General features: G+C 40.4%; 1 protein-coding gene and 1 pseudogene across 1 annotated transcript in view; one reads left to right on the forward strand and one right to left on the reverse strand.

Moving 5' to 3' along the window:
- Positions 1-819: 819 nt before the first annotated feature.
- Positions 820-26,595, reverse strand: part of IQCJ (IQ motif containing J) — a 166,459-nt gene continuing 140,683 nt past the window's right edge. Inside the window, exons 4-7 of the mRNA XM_023755176.1 lie at positions 24,397-24,477; positions 13,863-13,998; positions 12,400-12,404; positions 820-850 (exon numbers count right to left, since the gene is read on the reverse strand). Of these exons, the coding sequence (XP_023610944.1) occupies positions 820-850; positions 12,400-12,404; positions 13,863-13,998; positions 24,397-24,477 (253 nt within the window). The remainder of the gene's footprint in view (positions 851-12,399; positions 12,405-13,862; positions 13,999-24,396; positions 24,478-26,595) is intronic.
- On the forward strand, positions 1,024-5,389 carry LOC102442358 (annotated as a pseudogene).

Genomic DNA, 26,595 nt, shown 5'->3' on the forward strand with positions numbered 1-26,595 from the left:
GGACATGTTTTCTATGCCAACACCATTATCTGCCCAGTACAGATCTGCCCGTCAGTTCCAATTCACCCAAAATGAAACCCCAGGTGGAGAGATGTCTCTTTCTGACCATAGTGGTGAGATCACTGCATAATGTTAAATTTAAAATGGGTTTTTCCATCAAGATGGGTCTTATTAATGGAGTCATGCTGTGTAATACAGTGTGCCGTGTGCAGACGAGCCGATGAGATGGTGTCAATGATCCACATAAGAATTAGCACAAGATCCATTAGGTAAAATGGAAATGGCCTGAATTCTTCTCCTAACTGCCCAACTAGATGTGTGCTTGTATTTCATGTGCTCCAGCTTGAGTTTACTTATGGGAGGGAGCCAGGTTCATTTAGAGGAACTGGCATTTGAAAGACTAGTTAAATGGAGAAAAGCATGATATGCAGACTTATATCTTTCTGGAAGATATTCCAACTATTTTGAAGTCTTCCTTGGAAAGTCTTTAAGCTCTTTTCAGTTCTCTGAAACAGTTCAGCTTACGCCACAGTTTCTAGTAATATTTAATATAATTCTTCAATCAGTTAGGTCATATCCATTTAGGACCCACATGCACTGTAAAGTAGGACTGTCCCTTGGGAGTACAATTCAGAGAGGGAAGGGACACTGACAGTAAAACATGACGACAGAGGACAGCAATCACTTGATGGAAATCTCTGTGCAGAAGCATCAACCCAAGATGATTCTTTAAGAAGTTGGAGAACTGCCCTTGCTCACCTGATGTCAACTGAGCCCTACCCATAATGCTCATAATGCTAGAAACTCACTAAAACAAGCTTAGAATCCATTGGAACCAACAGGGGTCCTGCTTCACTGAAATAATCCAAAGAATCCCCATTTCCCTCGGAGAATCTACTCTTTGGGACCTTCCTACAACACATTCCACTTTTGGTCTCTACCCTCCTGAACCTGGTCCTGCGGGAACTGTAGCTAGAAGAGCTGCTTCTGGTAGGAAGCTGTGGTGGGGCCAATGCAGCAGAAATGAGTCTGTGAGTATCTCAGATGTAAAAACTATTCCCCAAACAAGCGTATCTCTCTTAGTGTCAAGAAAGGTTGAAATCCGTAGTAAGAATCACACCTGTCAATCAGTTCCCTCTATGTTCAGCAACCCTGAAAAGCATCCTCAATAGGGTGGTTTTCATTAACTAAATATGCCCTTAAATCCCTTGTAGCCAAAGGTTCTAAAACCTTTGCAAGGGTGTATGGACCACGCACACAAAAGAGATCCATGAGCACATTTTTACATTGGCAAGAAAAGCAAAATGTCACTCAACTAAATTTAAGATTGTTCATGCACATCTGCTACCACCAGACTGTTATAGGGGGAAAAAAAGAAAGAAAAGAAATGTGAATTGCTCACATAAATAGTTCTGGATATTTTTCTATTGTTCAGATGATTTCAACAATGATTAAAAGGCCATCAAACCAAAACATGTTTGTGGTCTGTCATACAGCAACAATTTTTGGTTAAATAAATACATAGACAACCATATCTCAACTGCACAATGTTATTTTAGATTGTTTGGTGTTATAGATACATCACTAAAATATGTGTGGAAAAACAAGAAATATAAAACATTACACTTCTGATAGTATCATAAATGAATCACATCTTTGAGAGACGGTGACAGAGACAAAGATTGCTAGAGAATAAATTTCTGAATCAAGTGCATTTACCCCATTTCAGAATATAAAGCAGATGCATCTTATCACATAAGCTGCAAATCCTCTAAATTAGAATGCTACAGTCTAATCAACCAGAATGATTTGTCCAAAGTCCACCACCCGCAGGGAATGGAGACAGTTTATCATAAAAGAACAATCAAAGTTTTAAAATCAGAGAAGTGCACTCAACAGTATGTGAAAAGCGCTACTTATTCATATGTAAAAATCAAAGCATAATTATAAAATTTGGGGAAATTAAACAAAAAGAATTGGAATAATAAATCTACCTTTCACTCTTTTCAAAAACAGAGTTCTTTTAAATATTAACATCAATTAAAGAAATCATCAGTGGATCTATTAAGCAAAGCTGACAAAAATGTATAACAAGAACTCAAATTTAAATTAAGTCACTTCCTCCAAAATTTTACACTCCAGACAAAATTTACCCAAAAAACAAATGCCAAATTATTGAAGAGTTAAGAAGCAGCAGCAAATTCACTTGGAAATCCTATATAATAGAAAGAATTCATTATAATTTTATATAAAGAATTAGGGGTTTAGCTAAGTAAATTACATATTATTATTGGTTTGTACATATGAGGAGAACTATTGAAGGAAATAAATTACATATTATAATAATATAAAAAGATAGCTTAATTAGACTTTAAAATAAATGGTTCAGCATAAATAAATGTTCCAAACCCCACAACAGGCTTGAGAAAAGATAATAATTTGTCAAATTATTTTTATGACACTATATTCTCTTAGACAAATTTGAATAGTTAATTAAAATATCTACTGGGGGCATTCATGATAGCAATTCAAAGTATCTTTCTTCATTGTCTGGGTGATATCATGAAATTACACTTTTGACAGTTTTAAAGAGAGTGTTAAAAGGTTTTTGAATAAACCATTTTTTAAATTTCTGGTTTGAATAATTAAATTGGACTCTTTTGAAACTAATTACATATTTTCAATGATTCCTACAAGTCCTTCTGCAGTGGCCCATATCTAATAATTTTATAAAAAGATCTATCCTTACCACTTAGTATAGTCTGTAGTTTATATATTGTATATCAGTAAATTTATAATTTCATAAGTCATCAAATATTCTCTATGTGTCCCGACATTAGAATACCTAGACATTTTCTCCTTTGGTAACTGAAAGTATGATCAGCAGTTAGAAAGTTTAAAACTGTCCTTCCCAATGAGAAAAAATCAGAAACTACTTTCTAAAAGAGAGCCTTGTGTTTACCAAGGGCAACAATCTCTACATTTCAAACTATTTAATGGGTATGTGAAAATGCTATTTCCAAAGCAATTGCAAGGCAATTACTTTGTGGTGAATTAAAACAAAAACTCAGATACTCAAAATTCAAAGCACCAAGCATCCACATACCAACATATACAATGAGAAAGTAATTTTTCAAATTACTGTACTAACACTTTCTAATATAATATTTTAAATGGTTAATCCTGAATTTAAAATCTAATGAAGGCCATCACGTTTTAGAGCTTAAATTTAGCCTGGCTTGCTTAGACTTTGGAGTTTCCTCTCTATCTGTAAAAATACTATTCACCTAAAGTAGGTGACAGGTGTTTGTAAAACTTACACTGTCCGACTGCTTGCTGTGGCCACAGTCCCACGTCCTCACATGCTGTCCAGACCTCTCCATGGTGCTGAACAGTTACTCTTGCCCATTTGAGAGGAAAGAGTTTATTGGAACCAGCTTTGAAAGAAATCCATAGAGGGCCGGCCGCCTGTGTTAGCAAGTAAAGGTATCTGAAAATTTTCTGTAACACATACTACAAAGGAGAGGTTTTGCCCTTCAGTTATCAACCTCGACGCTCAGGCAGCTCAAAGATTCTGGGGCAGAAATCTTCAAGTATTGACAAAAGAGAGAGAGAGAGAGCTCTTGGGAGCTGGAGTTTGCTGATTTTTGTCAGTGTTCTTCAAATTGAAAAAACACATACAGAATACAAGGCTACTCAGAGAACAGAGGATTCCAGAAAAGTTCTTGATCTTCATGCAGAAAACGAGCTCCCATTAGTCCAAAGCAGCCAATTCGCTTCATCCTATCATAACATGCACTTTTTGATAAGAAATGAAATAAAGCTCAGAATTCCACAAGCCACTGCACACACCATGTAAACAGATATGCGTCCCTCCAGCCCGGCTCCTGTCTGCTGAAGACTGTCGCAGCAGAAATCAGGCTCTTGTGGCTTTCACAGATTATCTCCTTCTGAGGCTGAAATGTGTAAGGAGCCACACAACACCCAATGATGTCATCTCTAAAGCAGGTCACAGTTGCTGCTGTATGTAGATGAAGTCCTTCCAGGGAGTGCTTGGCATAGTGATTTTCTTGAAAATCTACTTGTATTAAATAGCACAGTCTTCTATCAATATACTTAACCCTATCAATACAGTGCCATGAAGAGAAAATCAATTGATTGCTCACATATGCAGCAGAGTCTCTGTCTAACTTAAGATCAGCTCTGGCTCTGCTTTAGGAAATGAATAATGTAAGTAACTCATGGTGAATACAGTGAGGAAGGAGTTTTCCCCCACGGAGCTGTTTAGGGAACTAGAGGAATTGTAGAAACATAGAATCTGCTTCTAAAACATGACAGAATTTTTAGCAGGTTAAAAACAACTTACTCTTTTAAAAATCAATCCATAAAGATTACAAAATAAAAATGAAGGCAACTGTCTTCAACTCCTGACAACATTTTACTTAATGGAACTTAAAAAAATGTTTTATAGATGTTAAGAAATCTTACTATCTCTGAAAAATGTATGTTTTCAAATGTTGGTAGAAAACTTTCTTTAACTCATTATTTTTAGATGTTTTCTAGCTCTGAATAAAGTAACAATTAAAATTTTAACTACATTGTAACCAATCTGTACATGTAAAGTAATAGCTTCCTATAAAATAATATATATAACATTGTAGGATGTGTAATAATGACAAATGCCCATTTCCATTCTGTGTAATGTATTTCTTTTATCTTTCTCAGCTATGTATGACACATCATAATTTAGGCTTTTTAGTCATAGCTGACATTCCTGTCAGCTAATAGTTAAATCATCTAATTTCCATCATGCCAATTCTCAATAATCCTGATAGTCAAAGAGAAGAATAACTTTAATGTAAGCAGTGTTTATTGAATGCATCCCCTTTTCATAAAAACCAAAATGCCCTGTGTCTGGACCCATCTTCTGGCCCATAGTGAAATGCTCCTTAGTGAGATGCCCCAGAGTGAGATTGCCCACGACGAGGTACCACACCAAGAGGTTTCGGCCTCCACGAAAAGGTGGCCCAGGTCATTGGGATCTCAGTGGATCTGAAGAAGTGGAACAAGTCCACTGAGTCCCTGCAGGCTAACCTGCAGTGGCTGAAGGAGTACCGCTCCGACTCATGCTCTTCCTCAGGAAGCCCTCGGCCCCAAGAAGGGAGACAGTGCTACTGAAGAACTCAGGTTGGCCACCCAGCTGATCGGACTAGTCGTGCCCATATGGAACGTCTACAAGAAGGAGAAAGCCAGCATCATCACAGAGGAGGAGGAAAACTTCAAGGCATTCGCCAGTCATTGCATGGCCTGCACCAATGCCCAGCTCTTTGGCATCTGGGCAAAAAGAGTCAAGGAAACTGCAGAACAGGATGTTGAAAAGAAAAAATAAAGTGCTGTTGGTATCTTGAAAAAAACACCTTGAAATGGATCAAACAACAGATACCTTCCTTGAAAAGCGTAGTACTCTGCCAAGTTTTTATTTTATCAAGAATGAAAAATCTGAGGAAGAGAAAACTGAATTTCTATACAAACTCTGCCACTGAGAAAATTCTATTAAAACAACAGTAATTGTTTCAGAATTAGATCGGGAGAATTTTGCCTCCGCACCTCCTGAAACTATAGGTATGCAATGCTAAAACCTCAAAATTAAATCTTGAAAAATATTGACCACCAAAAGCTTCTGGTCATGCAAGTTTCCTTACTAAAGCTGATGTTTTTTGCAATTTCTATAGATCAGTGTTTTCTATGCCTTCACAATGGGAAGGTTGCCTAGAATATTTTTAAAAATACAGAATCCCAGTCCTCTTCCCAGATAATTCTGATGCAATACATCTGTTGTGGTTCTGGAATCAGCATTTTTAAGTTCCCAAAGTAATTCTTGTTTGGAAAACACTGCAGTCATTAATATATTACATTGTATACAATCATATAAAAATCCAAATCAGTAAAAATATTTATGACATTTGTCATGATAAAAGGCCGATTGTTGCTACATGAAGCATCTAGTCGAGGGGTGGGGGGTGGCTCTCATCTTCCCATCTCATCAGGTTTCTAGGAGGAAGCACTTTCCTAAATACTCCCAGTCTCTGATTTCCACCCTTTAATGCTCTCCATGAAGGCGGAAGGAGTTAACTGGTTGAAGGATTAGGCAAAGGAACTCAGCAGCCCAGGATTATTCTCCCTCCATTTTTCTGTGGGATCCACCTCCCTGCACAAGATCTGTGGGGGTGGCCGGCAGTGTTCAAGTGTGTCCTATGATGGGTAGGCTTCCCTAAATCCAAAGTTTAGTGGTAGGAAGCCCACTGGAGCCACAAGTCAGAGTTATTCCCTCAAATCCAGCTTTGACAGAAAATAAAACTGAGATTTTGATATCACTTTGTCTAAATCTCTTGTCTTTCAAAATAAGTTCTGAAATTAAGAAGCTAAAAACAGTTACTTATTGACTCCCTAAAAGCCCATATTCTAACATTGTTATTCTGTTGCCAAGACTTGGTCTTTATTTACCCACTAGCCAGTTGCTGTAACAAGTTTTATACATGATATAACTTAATAAATTTTCACTTGCATAATACAGCTCTATGATACAGGCCTATAAAAAGGAGATGTCCTATGTTAAAATTGCAATTCCAAATACATTGTTCAGCTCATATATATTATTGAGTCATTTAATAAAAAAAAAAAAAAAAAAAAAAAAACCTCTAACACTTGGAATTTTCCTCAACAACTATTAACTGTAGGATAGTGTTTCCTGAAGTTTCCATGGATCAATAGTTCAGTAAGGTGTGACTCTTAATGAGTTTCATGGTCCGAGAAGCTTGGAAAAACATAAAATCAAAATACCCTTCCTGCAGATTGGAAATGTTTGTTAACTAGAAGGCTCTAAGACAGTGGTTCTCAACCTTTGCTGCCCATTAGAATCACCTGGGAATCTTTTTAAAATCCTGATTTCTGGGCTTCATCCTCCAGAAATTCTGTTTCTTTGTTACTAATGTTGTGGCCTCACCCCATAACAAAGAAACAGAATTTCCGGAGGGTGAGGCCCAGAAATCAGGATTTTAAAAAGATTCCCAGGTGATTCTAATGTGCAGCCAAGGTTGAGAACCACTGCTCTAAGAAGTCCTGAAATAAATAAATTGGTTTACTTCACCCTTCCCCCAATTGCCATCCATAAGTATCCTATGAAACTACTATTCCAACTACCACATGCTGGGAAATTCTGCTCTAGAAGATGTTTCAGCAGTCAAGTTTTTGTTAATACCTAAAGCTTCTATACAATTGATCAGTAAAATATCGAGTATTTCCTATAAGTTATCAGTGCATTTATGAGAATTTCCAACCATGGCTGGGGAATTATGTAAATTCTGCAAGGGTAAAGGTTGTATGTATTTGGATGATCATTGTGCCTCTATTGCTTAGCAACTGCCCAGCTCCGATATTTGTTGAATGAGTGAGTAAATAATAAAGACCCAACTCAGGGATGTGAATAACCATGCCTCCTCTGCCCCCTTCACACAAATATGTCTTATTTTTTATTTTTTTAGTTTTAATTTTTAAATGTATCTTTATTGATTTCAGAGAGGAAGGGAGAGGGAGGGAGAGAAACAACAATGATGAGAATCACTGATAGGCTGCCTCCTGCACGCCCCCTACTGGGGATCGAGCCCACAACCTGGCATATGCCCTTGACCAGAATCGAACCAGGGACCCTTCGGGCTGCAGGCTGATACTCTATCCACTGAGACAAACCAGCTAGGGCAAGATGTCTTATTTTAAAAAAATAAAGTTTAAAAGAGCCTTATGCCAATAAGCCAGGGGTGGGCAACTCCTGGCACACGTGTCAAATATGGCACACCAGTAACTTCTGCTGGCACGCGAAACCCTCTCTTATAATCTTCCATTTACAACTGTGAATCTTTGTTCTCAGTGATGAATTTTGTTAAGTCACATAATAGGAGTAGCCTGACAGATGAAAGTAGTAGCTCGTGCATATCTCTGAAGGTCATGAAATATAAACCTGATGTAAAATCTCTGTCATCAGTGATGCAGCAGCAAAAGTCCCACTGATAATATCATACGGAGTTATAAAGTTTTCTGTTGGACTATCAGTGTACATGTATACATTAAAAAATAAATGTATTTTTCATCATCATATACTGTGTTTTTGTCGCTCGAATGAATTTTATTATTTCTTCAAGGTTCTTCACATACGTACACCTTAAGAGATATCAAGTAGGTGTAACATGTACTCAAAAAATTAGGGTTGGCACGCAGAAGAATTTTGAGTCAGAGATTTTGCTGGTTTTGTCAAGCACCCACAAAAAGGTTGCCCACTCCTGCAATAAGCTTTCCAGTTCCACCCCATCCAGTTTCTCCTTGGATCCTAAAGCATCTTTCATGCCCACCTAATGGGTATCATGCCGATTTGTAACAATGAAAGTGGATTTTGTAACAGAGGGTGCACTCTGGGTCTAAACTAGGGGTTCAATACTGTATCTCATCTAAGCTGCAGAATAAAGACAGGACTCACGTGAGGACAAATGTGGACACTGGACTTGAGGTAAACTACAAAGAGAACAAGTTCTTTCTCCATTCTCTCTATCAAAATGGGGCACTTAATGCCTAGGTTTTTGAATCTATACTCACAGGTCAGTAACTCTGAGGCTGCTAAGGAGGATTTATTATATTATTATAGATGAACAAGTCAGATATCAAATAGCAAATTGTCAATTTTGTATAACATTCTGAACCCTGGAAATGCTCAATATTAGCAGTGTCTCAAAAAATGCTCATTTTTAAACCTATCAAGAAAAATGTCCTCCAATCATTAAGTTAAAAGGATAATTATGAAAATAAATGTATACTATCACTCATATTCAAAGACATAAAAAGAAGAGTGTCTGTGATGTAAAGATATTTTTATACATACATATATTCATTCAAACTGTTATATATAATTATATGTCACATAATATCATTTCTAAGACTTGTGAAGAGAAAACATTGGTTCTGTAAGTGCCTGGTTCAAAGAAAAATAGATCCAGTTCTGTTCCACATATGATTCTATACTGCATTCCTTGAACCAAAATTTAAGACAAATAGACTAACAAAGAATTTGCTATTCAGGGGTCTGAGAATTGGGGTGCTCAGACACTAGAACTCATGGGGCTTAAGTTTATAACAATAGCTGGGCATAATACTATAACTTGGCTGTGACCTGGAAAATCTAGGTTACTAAATATTAGGTAGCACAAGGCTTACATTCTCTATAACTTTATAGCTTTCAAGATTATATTGGAACAGGTACCAGGGATTTCCTTTTAGGGCCTGAGTTCCCCCAAAAAACAAGTGCGACTTTGTAAAAATACTTTCTCCCTTCAGTCACTAGAGTTTTCCTGATGTGTTTAAAGCCTGGAAATTGTAAATCTCAAAAAAAAAAAAAAGGAAATAAAACTTGAAGGCTAATGAAGGAGTTTGAATGTAGATTCACAAGCACATTTGGCAGATGGGCAGTGCTGGCTCTTGGTAGTATACTTGGGAAGGTTTGGTGGGCCACCTGGATGCCCCATGCTAACTACCCAGCTACTCTTGCTAAAAGCCAGGGCCACTCAATCAGTGCCATCGATATGAGGGCTCTACAGCCTTCTTTCCAGGTAATGGGGTCTTCAACTGGCCCAAACCACTGCCCTTGAACCTGCTCAGAACTGCAATTCTTCCTAAACAGGAGAGCAGCAAGACCTGGAGGCTGGGGTGTGCAGCTACTGGAATGGCACTTCCTACACTGATTTGCCTGAGAGGTGAGGCCAAGTAGCCCCATTCTCCCCACCTTGCTGCAGATCCTCCCATGTCTTCTTCCTCAGGTCAGAAGGGAGGAAAATGATCTAGGCTTGCTTTTACTAAGTATACAGGTGTGGCCTCTCAGAAGAGGCCACTCATTTAAAGGCAAACGGATTTGTACCTGGTTTTACCTTTGGATCTTGAAAATTAGTCTTTAAAAGGAGCAACACTAAAATAAATGCTTAATTTATTACTTTTATAATGTGCAGCTCCAATCTCATAATATACATACACATTGTGAATACACATCATATGTGTGTGTGTGTATGTATGTACATATATACTCATATTCTATGGGATAATTTGATTTTCACAGATTCATTTGGTGAATCAGAAACAGGCACTGTGCCTCCCCAGTTGGAATCAAGTTAAAAATTCCACCTCTGTTCTTCACAACTGTTCCTCAGCATTTTGAACACATGGAGTGTTTTCCAAGAGCAGATTCAGAATGGGCTAACATTTATGGAGAAGCATCATGTGTCTTGTTTTACATATGTAGTGCCATTTAATCTTCACAGTGACTCTAACCCATCTCTGAGGTGGTTGTTATTTCCAGTTTGCCGACGAAAAGGGACCTGTCAGGTGTTATGTCTTAGACTCACAAAAATAGCAGAGAGCTGCTATTTTAAGTCAGGTGGTCTAGGGCCTGACTCAATGAGCCACACTGGTCCCTACAGGCCAGACCATAAAATATGGGGAACCAATGGCAGAAAGTGGGCATCGCCAGGAAGAAAGGCTGAGGTAGATGGAGCCAATCCAAGCCAAATGGGACTGAGAATGTCTCCAAACAATTCAAAGATTTTTCTGGATTTATCTGCAGGAGTAGGCTAATTATTTGTGAAAAGGTTACCAATCTAGTTTAGAATATATCATACTATACTTTCTTTCTATGATATCCTATGAGGCAAATTACAGATTTCTCAGAGCTGGGAACTAAAAGGATAAGTGTTTGGTCATATGAAATTGATTAATAAAAAGAACACAAAGCATTTTCCACTGTTCTCCTCGGTGCAATCACAATATTTTTAGTGTTTTTTTTATTTTTAATTACTTTTTTCTCATTTTGATACCTGTGGTAACAGTTATTATTCAAAATTGCTATTTCTTTTTTAAAATAGATACCATGTTCCTTTTCTTAAAAAAGAAATGATTTCAGAGAGGAAGTTGAGAGGGAAGGAGAAAGAAACATCAATGATGAGAACCATTGATTGGCTGCCTCCTGCATGCCCCCTACTGGGCATCGAGCCCACAACCCAGGCGTGTGCCCTAATTGGTATCAAAATGTGACCTCCTGGTTCATAGGTCGACGCTCAATCACCTGAGCCACACAGGCCAGGCTCAAAATTGCTATTTCTAAAAACAAATTTTTCTGTTACCGCATGATACATTGTGGTATAATGGTACTTAATATGCAAATTGCTAATAATACTTAATATTATCTTCCCTCCTGTTGCTCTTTCAATTTGGCATTGAGCAGCTGAGGCTTGAGGTTTTAATCAAAGAGCATTAAATTAGGCAATTTATAAAATCAAGCAAGGATTCTCTTTTCAATTATTTAATTCACTGTTTATACCTATTAAATTGTAAAATAATCTTTAAAATTCATTAACTGATTGTCTCTTCCAATGCTTGACCATGTCTAAACAGTCTTTTTTTCAAGTGGCACAGTATGATAGAATAGTGCAGCGTGTGGGCTCCAGTCAGATGCGTAGCCCAGAGCAAGTTAATTATATCTCTAAGTCTCATTTTCATCATCTGTAAAATGGAGATAATAATTATTCATATGGTCATTGAGAGGATTAAATGAAATAATCCACAGAAAGCATTAGTAAAGTATCTGGTATTTTTTAAAAAGATTTTTAGAGAGGGGGGGGGAAGAGAGAGAGAGAGAGAGAGAGAGAGAGAGAGAGAGAGAGAGAGAGAAACATTAATGTGAGAACGAAACATCGACTGGCTGCCTCTCACAAGCCCCTCACTGGGGATTGAGCCCAAAACCTGGGCAGGTGACCGACGGGGTACACGGAACAATGCCCAACCAACTGAGCCACACCAGCCAGGGCAAAGTATCCTGCATTTAGTAAGGGCTCCGCTCTTATCAAGATGATGAATTTGGGAGCTCATACTGAAACATTACTGTTGATATATGTTGTAGAGCAGAACTATTCTTTTTATTTAAATATATTTTTATTGACTTCAGAGCGGAAGGGACAGGGAGAGAGAGATAGAAACATCAATGATGAGAGAGAATCATGGATCGGCTGCCTCCTGCACGCCCCACACTAAGGATCGAGCCTGCAACCCGGGCATGTGCCCTGACTGGGAATTGAATTGTGACCTCCTGGTTCATAGGTTGATGCTCGACCACTGAGCCACACCAGCAGGACAAGCAGAACTATTCTAAATCTATATTAACCATTGTGCGTAACCAAAACAATCGGAGCAGAAGTATGTGAAAGGCTTCATTCTCTGCTCAGCACAGGGAGTCATCCAGGTCAGCTGGTTATTAGAGGGAGTGCATCTGTTTGTGACAGGCTTAGCCAAGGTGGGAGTGCACAGAGAGCAAACACAAACTTAAACCCACAGGCACTGATTTCTGAGATTCAGTGTCCATCATTCACATAGAGTCTTAAAAGCCTTTTAACTTTCACCTGCTATTGGCCTGCACAGAGAAGGTATCCCAAACACTCAATTTTCACACTGTTTTTCACTCTCAAATCAAGACTTAAATATAAACTTTACTGAACTCAACCATTTTCCAATGTGGTTCATGCGCGCCCTCTAGTGATATACTAAGGGCAACTAAGACCATTCATTCCCCCAAAAAACTCTCTTAAAAAGTGCCGATTCACTAAGTATTCAATTTCTGCTGACAGCTAAAAATAGATTTTCTGCCACTGTTATTTGCACAGCTATAAACTCAACTTACTGCTCTCTCTTTAGAATCAACAACTAGATAAAACTGTTCATTAAAGGATACACAATGCAATCATCTGAAAACATTTCGAAGTAACCTTTGCGTGCTCCCAATGTGACTACATTATTTTGGTTGTTGGGAAGCCTTTTGACAAATAACAGGATTACAAAGTTGTTAAGGAATATTTCTTTAAAAATAATATCCTTGGATAGTTACTTCATTTTTCTTCCTACCCTCTTCCAGTATTCCAGTGACTATTCATAAATTATGACAACGGCTAAATCTGCAAAACTCTACATTATAACCACCTAATCATTTATTTCCTACCACATTTGGTTGTGGTCGTTGTTTAAATAGAGACTTCCAGCAGGTTGTTCCACTCCTTAACTCTGTACCCAGGGATCTTAAACGGGTGGCCCTTGGAGCAAGTGTGGTCTGCAGACACGGTCTAGATATGTTTTAAATTTTCTTGTTGCCGACATTTAAAATTCTGGATTTCTGGTCTCCCCTGAAGAAAGAAGATGACTTTTGACAAGAGCCATCCTGTATCCCTACACAGCAACCCACTTCCAGGAGCTCCACGGGCTGCCATTCAGGGCAGGCCTGTGTCCTTCACACTTGGCCCCCATCAGTCACACGGGTTACTTACCTGGCCCCTGCAGGCATTCAAGTTGTAACCTCTGAGTTTGTAATCCTTTTCAATACTTTCTGTAAAAGTTCTCTTTATGATCTTTACAACCAAACTAATCTCCTATGATATTAGCACCACCAAACACCACCAAAGGCACAGACTAAATGGAGCATGCTGTTATAAAGAAAAGGAAGGTACTCTTGGTAATAGAGGAAGGCAAACATATAAAGGAGTACTTTAGGTTGATGTCCAAGGCATCACTTCCCTCAGAGTTGATAGAGTTCACTCTGTGTTTATGAATCATGTCTTCATTTGGTGACAGCAAACCCTCACCGTAGGTTCACATTCAGCAAATAAGCAATGGACGTCCTCCAATCACAAGCCACCTGCTCACATCCCAAGATTGCTCTCTTGGAGCCAAAGCCCTGGTGATCAGGGGATTGGCCTGGCCGGTCAGACCATGGAAAGGAAAATGGCACTCACGGGTGTGCTGCTGTCGGAGAAGGTGTTCATGCTGACGGAGCTGCTCAGCTTATCCGAGGACACGGAGGGCGGGGACGGGCACCTCTTCTCCAGGGGGTCCTGCCGCTGCAGGTACTCGCGCCATGCTCGCTGAATGCTACAAAAATAATAATAATAATAATAATAATAATAAACAGCACACACACTGTCACAGCACACAGACTTAGACAGCACAAGGAGTCTGAAGGAAGTGGCTTTGGAGCCGGGGAAATGGCACACACAGAATGTGGCACAGAAATCAGAAGACCCGACTGTCTCTCTGTTTTACTGGTTTGACTTTCACAGACATGACTAAGCTCAATCAGTCCACAAGTATCAACTGAGTCAGAAAAAGTCATCCATCAAAGTGAAACTGCTCTGCTCATGTAAATGTACTTTGATCTATGGAACACAAAATCTTTCCATTTCTCATCTTATATTTCAAATGAAAATAATGCACAGGCTGACAGAACACTTGCTCGTTCATTCAGGACAGCACTGTGGAGGACTGTTCTGTGCCAGGGTCAGCCCTGGGTTCTGGACGATGCAGTGGCCCTGCTCTGGGACAATATAGGCAAGAGCCCTGTGGTCACGGATTTTACAGACATAGAGAATGTTTGATAAATAAAGAAATGGAGAAGAAAAAATATCTGTGAGCATTATGTACTACTCAGAAAATTAAAGTAATGTATGATTAAGTGGCTGCTTGAGATTTCATCTAAGGAAACTTTTTATTTTATTACTTTACTAGAGGCCTGATGCACGAAATTCGTGCAAGAGTAGGCCTTCCTTCCCTCGGTTGCCGGCACCAGCTTCCCTCTGGCACCCAGGACCCGGGCTCACCTCATAGCCCCAGCTTTGTCTGGAAGGACAGAAGAATGTCCTTCTGGACATCTGGTCTAATGAGCATATTATGCTTTTATTATTATTAATTATTTTATATTTTTTATTGATTTCAGAGAGAAAAGGAGAGGGACAGAGATATAGAAACATCAATGATGAGAGAGACTCATTGATCAGCTGCCCCCCACAAGCCCCACACTGGGGATTGAGCCCACAACCTGGGCATGTGCACTACCTGGGAATTGAACCATGATCTCCTGGTTCATAGGTCAAAGCTCAACCATTGAGCAACACCGTCCAGGCTCTAAAAAAACTTATTTCTTATGTTTAGTATCCAAAAAATGTCGTCTTCTGCTCTGGGTAATAGAAACCTCTTCTTTTTTATATATATTATATAATTCCATTTATTATTATTTTTTCAATCTTTAATTTCTTTATTGATTAAGGTATTACATGTGTGTGCTCATCCCCCCATTAATCCCCAACCCCCCCCCCACTCATGCTCTCACCCCACTGTTGTCTGTGTCCATTGATTGGGCTTATATGCATGCACACAAGTCCTTTGGTTGATCTCTCCCCCTAACCCCCACCCTCCCCTACTTTCCCTCTGAGGTTTGACAGTCTGATCGCTGCTTCTCTGTCTCTGCATCTTAGAAACCTCTTCTTTGTGAAAACTAGGTGATTTTTTCCCATTTGGACTGGCTTGTAATCTTAGTGATTAACATCTAGATTTTTACAAGTGATCAGTGAACACAATCTGTCCTCTCCAGGGAGTGAGCTGAACATAAAGACCAAGTGTCAGGATTCAGCCTTTTAAAATAGTTACACTAATTCTTTCACCATCTCCTCTAGACTCCCGGAAGCATCTGATCTTCTATAATTCTTCTACATACAACTGAAGTCATTAAAGTTGTTTCTGTATAAACAAACTGATTTTCTTTCATTTGGCTCGAATGGTTCAAAGACGATCAATTTTCAACAGTCAGAGGATATAAAGAACACAAAAAAGGCTACCATCTTATTGAGTGTGTCTGTGTTCCCTAATTTATTAAGGCTCTGCGAATTACAACGCTCAAGGAAAAGTCCTGAAGCTGCAGTGAAACGATACCTTGGTATCCGAGGCCAATTTCTCTGAAACTATGAAATTTAACTCTCAGGGGCCCTTACTTACTTAGAGGCCAGAAGCTTCTGCTAGAGCCTACAAGGCTCTTCATGGTTTATATAAAATTGCAAAGGTAGATATGTTTTAGGCTTTTTTTTTAAAGGGCCCTCCGAATTATATATACTTTAGATCCCATTAAAGTAGGATCTGACCCTGGTGTGGGTTCTAGGTGGTCACTGTTTCATTATGTGATGCATCCTTTGTTATTTTCCTTTGGTTTAAAGATTTTACGCATACTCTCAAAGAAGGCCCTGTAAGACTGCATGCCTGGGTCTTGTTGCTTCTTCAGGGGACCCATTTTATTGAGGAGTATTAATCTTTTGGAAGCTGTTAGTGGTTTCCACATTCTCCCAAGCGCTGGAAGTGCTGAGTAGCTGAGTGTCTCCCAGGGTCCTGCTGACAAATTCTGCCCCTCAAGGGCTTAAAAACCTCTGACATTTTAAAAGTGATTTTTAAGATAGAATGATCTCTCTCTCTCTCTCTCTCTCTCTCTCTCTCTCTCTCTCTCCACCCCCCCTTCCTCCCTCCTCCCTCCCTCTCCCTCTCTCACTCTCTCACCTTGATTATTCAGAGAATATAGAAAGAATAGTGGCCACATGAGATATTACATTTTAGCCTGTTGAGCACCAGAGGGCAGTGTGACACCTTTAAAGAACATAACACCGCTGGTCAAAACTGAGGTGAGGTCTGCACGGGTGGATTTGCACTGAGGCATCCCTCCTCGCTCTATGGAATCTGGAAAGTGATGTATCAGTTTTCCTTAAGTCAGAGGTTAAGCATTCAATCTTCTTTTCTTCCAAGTGGATGGACAGTTTCTTCCTTCTTTAATTTACAAGAGAATGTGGCAATACTAAAGACATGAAGAGGATCCCAGATGTCACCCGAGGCCAGGTGAGGGTAGGCTGGGCAGTGCCTGCTTCTGGTAAAGAAGAATCCCATAATGGGGTTCTGTCACCTTTACAAGCACAGTCAGAAATCTGGATTCTCGCATGAACGTTACTAGCTCTCCCATCTTGCTAAATAATTTTTAAAAGTTCAAAACACATTATTATCAAGTAGGCTGAATTTGGAGATGGGAAAAAGAGGACACCATCAAAAACAGCCTCAGGAGACAATATCTAATTACACACAGCTCTTTTTGTGTGTATTCTCCCACTCAATCCTTACCACCAATGAGCTGTCAGGAGGGCACTATTACACCATAGCGGTAGGTTTTGCCTGCCCAACGTGAGTCTCTCCTTCTTTTGTTCCAGCACCATTTTCCCATGAGCGTTGGGTGGAACAGATCTTACCCCTGCACTGCAGAAAACAGCCTGTGTGTTGGGGCTGACTAGCCAGGAGGCAATGGCATGGCTCAAGTCAGACCAAGGCAAGACTGCTGAGAAAGTAGCCCCCTTTCACCTGGAGAGTTTCAGCTGGTAGGAGATAAGCCTAGAGCCGTCCATGGCCACTTTGCCACAACGTTAGGGAGCCCCTGTGAGAATGAAGAAGATGAAGAGCAGAGCTTATAGAAGAAGAAATGCAGGTATCTGATGACCTTGTTCCACCACCTGAGTCTAGCTGTGCTTGAGGCACATTAGGCCCTGGGTCTTTCTGTCAGGGGCTCCAATATAACCTCTTTCTATACACATTAGTCTGAATTGCAACAAGAGTCCTGGCCAAGTTTCGGGGAAGAAGATGGAACTAATGGACAGACCCACACTTGGGCCAGATTCCCTGTGTCCCCACCACACTGTGCTCCCTCCTCATGGTTCAGCGAGACAGGTATACAGTAGGAGCAAGACGTGGGCGTGGTCGTCACATTCTAACTTAGTGGGTAAGCAGAACGCCTATTTTTTTTACATCTCTGTTAAATTGTCTACATGCAACTAAAAGTTACTCTAACATATAGGTCATGTTTTCATTACTTGGTGTCTGCCCCAAGCCTGTGTCCTGACAAACCTGCCCAAATGCCAGGAAAGGGCCCCTGCATAGCCCTCAGGTTTCCCACAGCATCCCGCACCTCTGGCCTGTTTCTCCTCCACTCCAGTTTCTGCCTGGTTTGCAATTCCTAACTTCAGCTCCTTGCTTTATCAGGAAAACTACTTCGCTCCATTTCATGAAGGGTTTTTCCAAAGGTTCTATCATTTTCTTTCATTGGGAACACATTCCTTTGTTTCCTTATTTTGCATGACTCTGCATTGGTTTCTATGCATTAGATCAGCGGTTCTCAACCTGTATTTGCAGCTGTATTTGAAGCACATTGACCCCCTTTGGCGGTCAAACGACCCTTTCACAGGGGTCGCCTAAGACCATCCTGCATATCAGATATTTACATTACGATTCATAACAGTAGCAACATTACAGTTATGAAGTAGCAACGAAAATAATTTTATGGTTGGGTCACAACATGAGGAACTGTATTTAAAGGGCCAGAAGGTTGAGAACCACTGCATTAGATGAAAACAGCCACCTCTCCTAGTCAAAGATCAGCCTTCTGAAGGAGATAGACTTATCATTCAACCCTGCCCTAGCTCTTGGTTGTCTCTCAAACCTTTGTGACTGTCCAGGCAGCCTATGTTGTTTTTCACCGCTCCCCCATGGTGAGGGTGGGCCAAGATCAGTCAGTGATTCAAAGAAGAGGATCTCAGTCAGCAGCTGGATTCCAGCTGATTGGAAGCCAGACACGCAGGCCCCAGTTTTTAAAGAATACAAATATACGTCCTGCAGGACCACAAGCATAAGTCCCACGATTCACCAGAGCCTGGCCAGCTGGCAATATGTCTGGGTGACAGTTGCAAAAACCAGGGCTCTAGACAAGTGTATAAGCTCCTTTTTGGGAGACACCAGTGAGTGGTAGCAAGGCAAAGGGAGAGCGCAAAGCTGTGTCCCCCAGCCCACGTTCTCTGAGAGCAAGCACCCTCGCAGGCTCTAGCTGTGTGCCTCACTGAAGCCTGCCCGGAAGCTCCAGGACAAGTAGGCCTCCTTCACAGAAAGAGTGCACCTCCGCTCACCCTCTGACTGTCTATGCAGCATCCCAAGGGGTGGTAGCCTGTCAAGAACTGTCTCTATAATTGTTACAGTCCCATGAGTCCAAACAACTCAAGCCCTTTGGCCACTAGAGCCAGGAAATCAAGAGCTATCCCCTTAGCAGCAGCCACAAAAACCAGGTCACCAGATGTAAAACCAGGACATAGGACATGTGTAGAAGCCCCCCTATGGGAGATGTTGATACTCTGGAGTGCGGCAGAGGGAGGGGGCGAAGATGGGGCGAAGATGGGGCTCCCTGGCTGGAGCCAGGCAGGGGGGAGTACAAAGATGGCACTTACTGAAAAAAAATGAATAAGAAAAGAAAAGAAAAAAAAAGGAAAAATAAAAAGAACAAATTTAAAAAAGAGCGAGAGAAAGAGGGCCCCTACCTGCTTTAGCAAGGCAGAGGGAGGCAGGAAGATGGCACCAGCCAGACTCCATCCCTGGAGAGTATCCCAGCAGGCCCTGCCCCTCAGACCTGTGCTTTAAAATTAGCAAATGAGTCTCTTTCTCCTAGCGTCTGGGCATTTTTCAAAGGGCTGCTTCTGCGCTGGGCCCTGGGGAGGGTAAGTCTGGGCACAAGCCCTTTAAGAGCTGCTCCTGAGCCCTGGCCAGTGGCTCGGTTATTTGGATATCCTCCTGTACTCCAAAAGGCTGTGGGTTTAATTCCTGGTCAGGGCACATACCCAAGTTGTAGCTTCAGGCATGTACAGGAGGCAACCCACCGATGTTTCTTTCTCTCTCTCTCTCTCTCTCTCTCTCTCTCTCTCTCTCTCTCTCCCTCCCTCCCTCCCTCCCTCCCTCCCTCCCTCCCTCCCTCCCTCCGTGAGGATTAAAACAAAAGAGCTGTTCCTCATTTTGCCTTAGCCCATGGGTCTCCTGGGCATGAGCCCAGTTGGTCTTCAGAGCCAGATTTTGGGGGGCTTATCTTTCTGGTGCTGGTCTTAGAAGTTGGGGTGTGAACCTTTTGCTCCTCAGGAAGAAGCTCCAGGTTTTGAGTTTCCTCCCAACTTTGAATCATTGCACTGGGTGGTTAATGGCCTTTCCTACCTGCTTCTGTGTGGTTTCCATTTTGTTTGGTCAATGTGAAGGAGTTGCTCTGCCAGTTTTTAGGGTTTTGCTTTCAGAGGAAATAGTTCCCTCTGTAGCTGTAGCTTCTGTTGTGTGCACTGGTGGAGGTGAGTTCATCATTTCCCCCCAGAAAGTAAGTGCACTTAGAGTGATGTAGGTTTTATATCTCATTAGCTGTGGCCTTGGGCAAAGTACTAAGCTTATTGGCCTATATTTTGCTTATCCACAAAATGAGAATAATAATAACTTCTTTGTAATTCTTGCAAGGAGTCAAGGACAAGGTTTCTAAGTCACTTAGCCCCAAACTTGACAAATAGAGCTCCTGGATAAGTCATTATAATTGCTTAAGACTATCAATCACTTTCAAGTATTTTTAAGTAACATGTGCAAATTGTATCCATTGATAGGATATGCAGGATTCCTGAAGATCTTTACTGGCATTATTCTATTAGCCCAATTTGATGTAAAAATGTACTTGAAAAGGTGTAATTGCATGGAGAAGATACACTAGGCTAAATGCTTTTCTTGGATTTTCTCCTTGAAAGGTCACTATAATCATTTACGACATGGTCAGTGTTTTATAGAGGAATGCAGCTGAGGCCCAGAGAGGGAAACAGTGCTCCCAAGGTGACAGGGTAAGGAGCAGAGCTGGGATTTGAACCTAGGTTTCTCTAACTCCAAAGTCCATGCTCTCAACCTCTCTTTTCTTAATTAAACTTCTGACTAAAGTTGTTAGGCATTACTCTTAAGCAAATCCAATTTAATAAGGCTTTAGTGAGAATTATCTTTGACATTTTGGAGGGAATTCTTTTCTTCTGTGTGTGTCTCCTTTTTAGAATCTAAATGTTTCATCATTAAATCACACATATTAATAAAAATGAGAAGGAATTGAACAATTTAATGAGAAAACTTTAAAAAGATTATTTGTATGTGTTGCCTCCAGTCAGGGAATGGGACCCCCTCCCCCCCACCCCCTCATCCCCCGAAGAAGGGGGAAGAGGGAGGAGAGGGGGAGTGATTAACTGATTAACCTGAGAATTTATATGCATAAATGTATAGCCCAGGGACAGAGACAATAGAATGGTGAAAACCTGGGAGGGGCAGGTTCAGGGTGGAGGGGGTCAATGGGAAAAAAACAACAAACAAAGGGGACATCTGTAATACCTTCAACAATACAGATACATTTTAAAAAAATAAAAAGAACAAAGTTGAAGTGGAAAAAAAGGAGATTTGGATTCAATAGATCTCTATGTTATTCATCACAAAATAAACATATTGTTAAAACACAAGGAGAGGGGTTGCACGCAGTCGATGCACAACTTTTCAATGATGGGATCTGATGAGTCTGTTTCCTTCCTTGCCAGTCAGGCCTCTGTGCTGAAACCCCCACTCCTTTGATATGGGTGTCATTCTCAGACCTTTGATCCAGTCTTGGCTCTTAAGCACATTCATCCTTAGTCTTAGCGTTGTGCTGAGAGCCTTCATTGTGGTGCTTTCAGTATTAATTTTGCTTTAGCTAAGTTTTCTGATTTGAGAGGCTTGCCTTTGCTTGATCTTCAGAAAACCTGCCTTTTCCCTCCCCAACATGACGTTTTATTAATAGCTGTGCAATCTTGATTGCTTTTGCCCTTTTGATGCAGTTCTTTGATCATCCGAGTCTAAAACTCAAAATTGTCTCGTAACATTCATGAACCAGGCAATGCACTCTTCCTGGTATTTCTTCTAAATTCCACCCCTCCTTCCTTCCAATTATACTTGGAACAGCGACATGTAGGTTGAGCCTTTCTTAATCATATTATTTCCTTTTTATGCTGCCCTGAATATGAGGAAACAACTGAGACCCTTTCCTGACCCATCCAACCCCCACCCAGGGTTCCCGCTAGAGCGCTATACAGTAAAGGCAGCGACACCTGAGTTCTCATCTTGCTTTATCTTTTACGTCCAGAGATTGACCTGCCAACATACATCCCATCTCAGGACTTGCAGGGGCTGGACTATCCAGAAACCTTAATTGGAACCTGCTACTTGCTCCTCCTCATCAGGGAAGGGGGAGGAGAGTTTCCAGAATAGTGGATTTTATGGTGTAGTAACCTCACTTCCCTCTACCCCCTGGGGGAAGGCAGATGTCCAGCTGGGTCCTACCAACAGAAATGAGAAGACCCTAAGAAAAAGCCTGTGACATTTGGCAGTGACTCGGCAACCTGGGGCAAGGCCCCATCTTTCACACTCAATACTCTGCAGGTCTAAAGGACATCTCTTGGAAAGTGAGGATAGGTAGAGGTATGCCAAGATTCTCCCTGTGGATGATGCCAAGGTCATCCTGGGGTAGACAGCCTACACCATTGGTGGGGATTTCAGGGCGGGGAGGGGATCCAATGGCCCTTCCCACAAGCTATAAAATAACCCCACAGAGTTGTTTTAAAATAACTGTCTGGTAGCTTCAACTATCTGGTAGCTCGAATGTTCACCATCAATGAGAAGACTGGGGAAGCCTTGGTGTTTAGCAAATGAGTGGTGAGTGAGATGACATAAAGGGGGAGAAGAGGAAGGAAGGCAGATGGGGAGATTAGAAAAGGGAGAGGGAGAGAGGGGAGCAGGCTGCACAGCTGTAGGAAAGGTCGGATGTGTGTGGAGGAGAGATGTTTAACCTGTCATGACAGTTAAGAATTTAATAACCAGATTAGACAAGAGTCACTGAACTGGACTAAACTCTCCAATGGGACTTGAATTCCATTATTGGCCAAGATTAAGTTTTCTCTCCCTCATCCCCCTCCAGTGAGTGGAAATGGGGCCCAGAGTTATTAGAAGAGATAAAGCCATTCAGTTTGCACCTCACTGAGCTGAGACTCCTCCATCAAACCAGCTACACATAAAATCTCAGACTTTCTGAGTTGGCTAGACTCTCAGACACAGAGATTTATTTTTTCCTTGCCTGTTCCTCCTCCTGGCACCTGGCCCTCTGCCTCTACATATTAGAGATGATGAAAGCTAAGAAACAACAGGGAGGTTTCCTAACTTCATTTCAGCGTTCAAATGAAACACCCCAATTTCTGACCCAGCCAACTCTCCTTTCCAGCTTTTTCATTTAAGAGGATGTTATTATAAGAGAAAAGCTCTTAAGGATAAAGCAGCCGATGGCTGGAAACTAACATTTGTGTAGTGGGGCTGACATACTGCTTACAGAGAACGACTTGGTAGCCTGATTCATTACTCATTTAGTAAGTGTAACACAGGGCTTCCTGGGGGGACCCCACGGGTTCCGAAACCATGTTTGAACTTCACCTGGAGAGGTAGCCCGTTGTGCTTGCTCAGAGGCAAGCCTTTTACTGTAACCAAGGTTAACACAGATTTATAGTGGTGTGTGTTAATATTTGCCTTCATCCAGCAGGACATTATATATCTGCATGGTTTCTGTCTTCATTCCTAAACTCAGCAATGGCTTATTGTACATGGCAAGGCCCCCTTCTTCAGGTGGCTTCTTCTGTAAAGATTCCTCCGGGCTTTTTGCAAATGATCCGTGATCCTGGCCAAGCACCGGTATATTTCATTTCTCAGAAGCATGCTTCTTGGAGCATTAAGCTGAGTGTGTGTATGTGTGTGTGTGTATTATACACACCCTCAGTGGCTATTCTTATATGCGCCCCTGAAGCAAAATCAGAATGGGAAGGCTCACAGAGAGCTGGCGTGAATAGTTTAAAATTGCTTCTGAGGGGATTATGACAGCCCCTTCTCTACTTAAAAGTGGTTTTAAAAGGTTGTCATTTTGTTCCTTAATATGCCTGTCTCACTTTGTATCTTATTAGTTCCAGTTTTGTTGATATTGAGGTGTTTTTTGCACAGTTAATGCAATAGTCACACACAGTGGGGAAAGGGGACTAATATTTGGCCTTAGTAAGAGAGAATAAAAAATAAAAGGATAGAAAATGAGAAAGACAAGATATGTTTTTCCAAAATATTTAGATGAGAGCTGGAATGGACATAGGAAGAAGGAAGAGAGTTAAAAGGGTGTGTGTGTGTGTGTGTGTGTGTGTGTGTGTGTGAGATCAAGAAACACCCTGAGGTGAAAATAACCACATTGTTCCAAGATGGAATTAACCATCTTGATCACTAAAATAAAAGAAGTGGAAAACGCTAGTGGAAGTTGCAGAACAGTACTCTCTCTGCCTGAAGGAGGAAAACCAAGAAATGAAGTGATGACAATCAAATAATTCCCTACACCATCCAGCAGATGGTGCTGTGTGCCCAAAACAGCTTTGTGTGACCGAAACAGCTTTGTTGCTGTTTAGACCAGAGAGGAAATAATGTGTAACACATAAATGTGAAATAAATAAATGTGTAATTCTTACACCACAAAACTCCATAGTAGTTCAGAAACTAATAAAACAAGAACTTTAACACTGTTGCTTTAATGTAAACTTTGAAATAACTTACATTTTCACTTTTGATTCCAAGGGCTGTAGATTGAGGTGATAGTTTTCAATATTATTCTCCATATCCATGGCCAACTGGTGACTGCAAATAGAAATAATATCTCAATATAGCTAAATCCAGAAAAGTAACATTTATAGCAGTAATACTGCCAATTTATTTTAAAAAGCAGACATATTCTTTTTTTTTCATTTTAATTTATTAACAGAGTCCTAAAAGTTCCTATTGATGGATGATGGATAAATAACCATACCATAGAAATAAAATGTTGATTTTCCTGTTACCTTTTCTGTTCTTTTTATTTCAACTACTCAGTTCAACATTCATATCTAAGGCATGAAAATCATTTCCCTTAAGAGAAGAAAAAAGCAGAATACTGAACCATTGCGGGGGGGGGGGGGGTAAAAAGAACGTTATAAATCCCATGGCAATGTCCAACTAGTAAGTTGTAGTGAGGATCTCATTCATCTCCAATGGTGCCACTGCCATCGAATCTTCCCCCCTTTTTATCTTGTAAGCTTTTCCAAAGCTCCCATTGTGTACAACAAATGAGAAAGGCAGAGGTAGACAGTAACTGCTCCCAACGAGCTTATAAGATAATCACTGGGTGCTACAATGGTCAAGGAAGGCTTCATGGAAAAGGTGGCACTTGAGCTGGGTTTTGAAGAATGGACAGGAATTAGGTAAATTGCTATGTGAACAGTAATACATATGAGGAAGACATTAAAATAAAGACATAGAGGTGAAACATTCAGGCTATTGTTAGACCATAAAAATATCTATTTGATGGAAGTGGAGGATAAAAGTAGGAATGTAAAAGGAATAAGTTTGGATAAGCAGGAAACAAATAGTCATTGGCCACATCCTGTGTACAGCTGTCATAGACATTTTATATGTACTATTTAATTCTCGCAGTAGCCTCTACCAGTTATTATTTTCCCCAATGTACAGCTAAGAAATCTGAGGTTCAGAGAGTTTAAGTTAAACTTAGAAGAAACCACATTAAAACTCAAGTCTCACTACCACAAAGTACTGCTTGGAGGATTTTAATATCAGACTTATTAAACATAATTCTACTAACTGTGGTTTTCATAAGTAAAGTATCTGACAGCCCAACCCAATACACATGCATGTGGTAAAGATGTGTGTGTGTTTAAAACTGAAACAAACGTTTAATGAAGCATTATTTCCCCAACTACATATGTTGTTCTCTGGTATTTTTTTTTTACTATATTTCATTTTTTTAAGGTCAGTGGTTATCCATCAAATTGATTTAATAAACCATCAATGAATTGTGATCTTCAGTGTGAAATCATTGCTGCAGGAAAACATACAGCATTTTAACCAGGACAACATGCTGGATGGATATTTAAGGATGTTTTGCAGTGGCAGTGAGCAAGGAGAATAAAAATATATATATATTTAGAAAGGTATTCAAATTGGCCGGATAATGAGGACCACAATTATGGTGATAGTAAAGAAAAGAAAAATATGAGGGAAAAAAAAACATTGTGCTGGAGGCATTATTAGGATAATGCACTTATCTCCCCCTCCTTGGAAAGGAATAAGCAAGTGATGGGGAAAACACGGTAGAGCAGATAAATTCACACATGGCCACTAGGTGGTGCCATCAGCCCAAGATAGCTTTGTAATTACCCAGCTGGGAAGTTGAGGGGCAAGGAAAAAAGCACCCGTTTGCTCTGTGTGGTCGGTATTCAGGGTCCATTATATATTCCATCCTTACTCTCTCATTTAGATATGTTGGCTATATTCTGTGCCGGGAATGATGTAAAGCATGAGGGACACAATGGTGAAAGCACTAGACATGGTCCCTGTTCTTAGGGTTTTACAATCTAGAAGATGAATATTACATAATTATAAATGCAATGGATGTTATTAAAGGGACCTAATCAACGGTTGGCAGGCATATAAAGTCTCAGTTTTGTAATTCTATGTTCTTGTAGGGACAACAGCCTTATAACAAGGATACTTTAAGATTTTGTAAATTAAACCCCCAAATAACAAATTATTGAATTGAGCAATAGAGGTATATAGGTGAGGTGTTGTGGGGGTCTGTAGCAACCAAGTTTTCATAGAGAACATTTTTTAATAATATTAACAAATTTGTTAATTTGGGGTTACTATTTATACATCTTCAGCACACTATAAACTACAAATACCCGTAGGCTTAAATTGGATAAC

The sequence above is a fragment of the Myotis lucifugus genome, unplaced genomic scaffold, assembly GCF_000147115.1.
Source record: "Myotis lucifugus unplaced genomic scaffold, Myoluc2.0 scaffold_70, whole genome shotgun sequence".
Lineage (NCBI taxonomy): Eukaryota > Metazoa > Chordata > Mammalia > Chiroptera > Vespertilionidae > Myotis > Myotis lucifugus.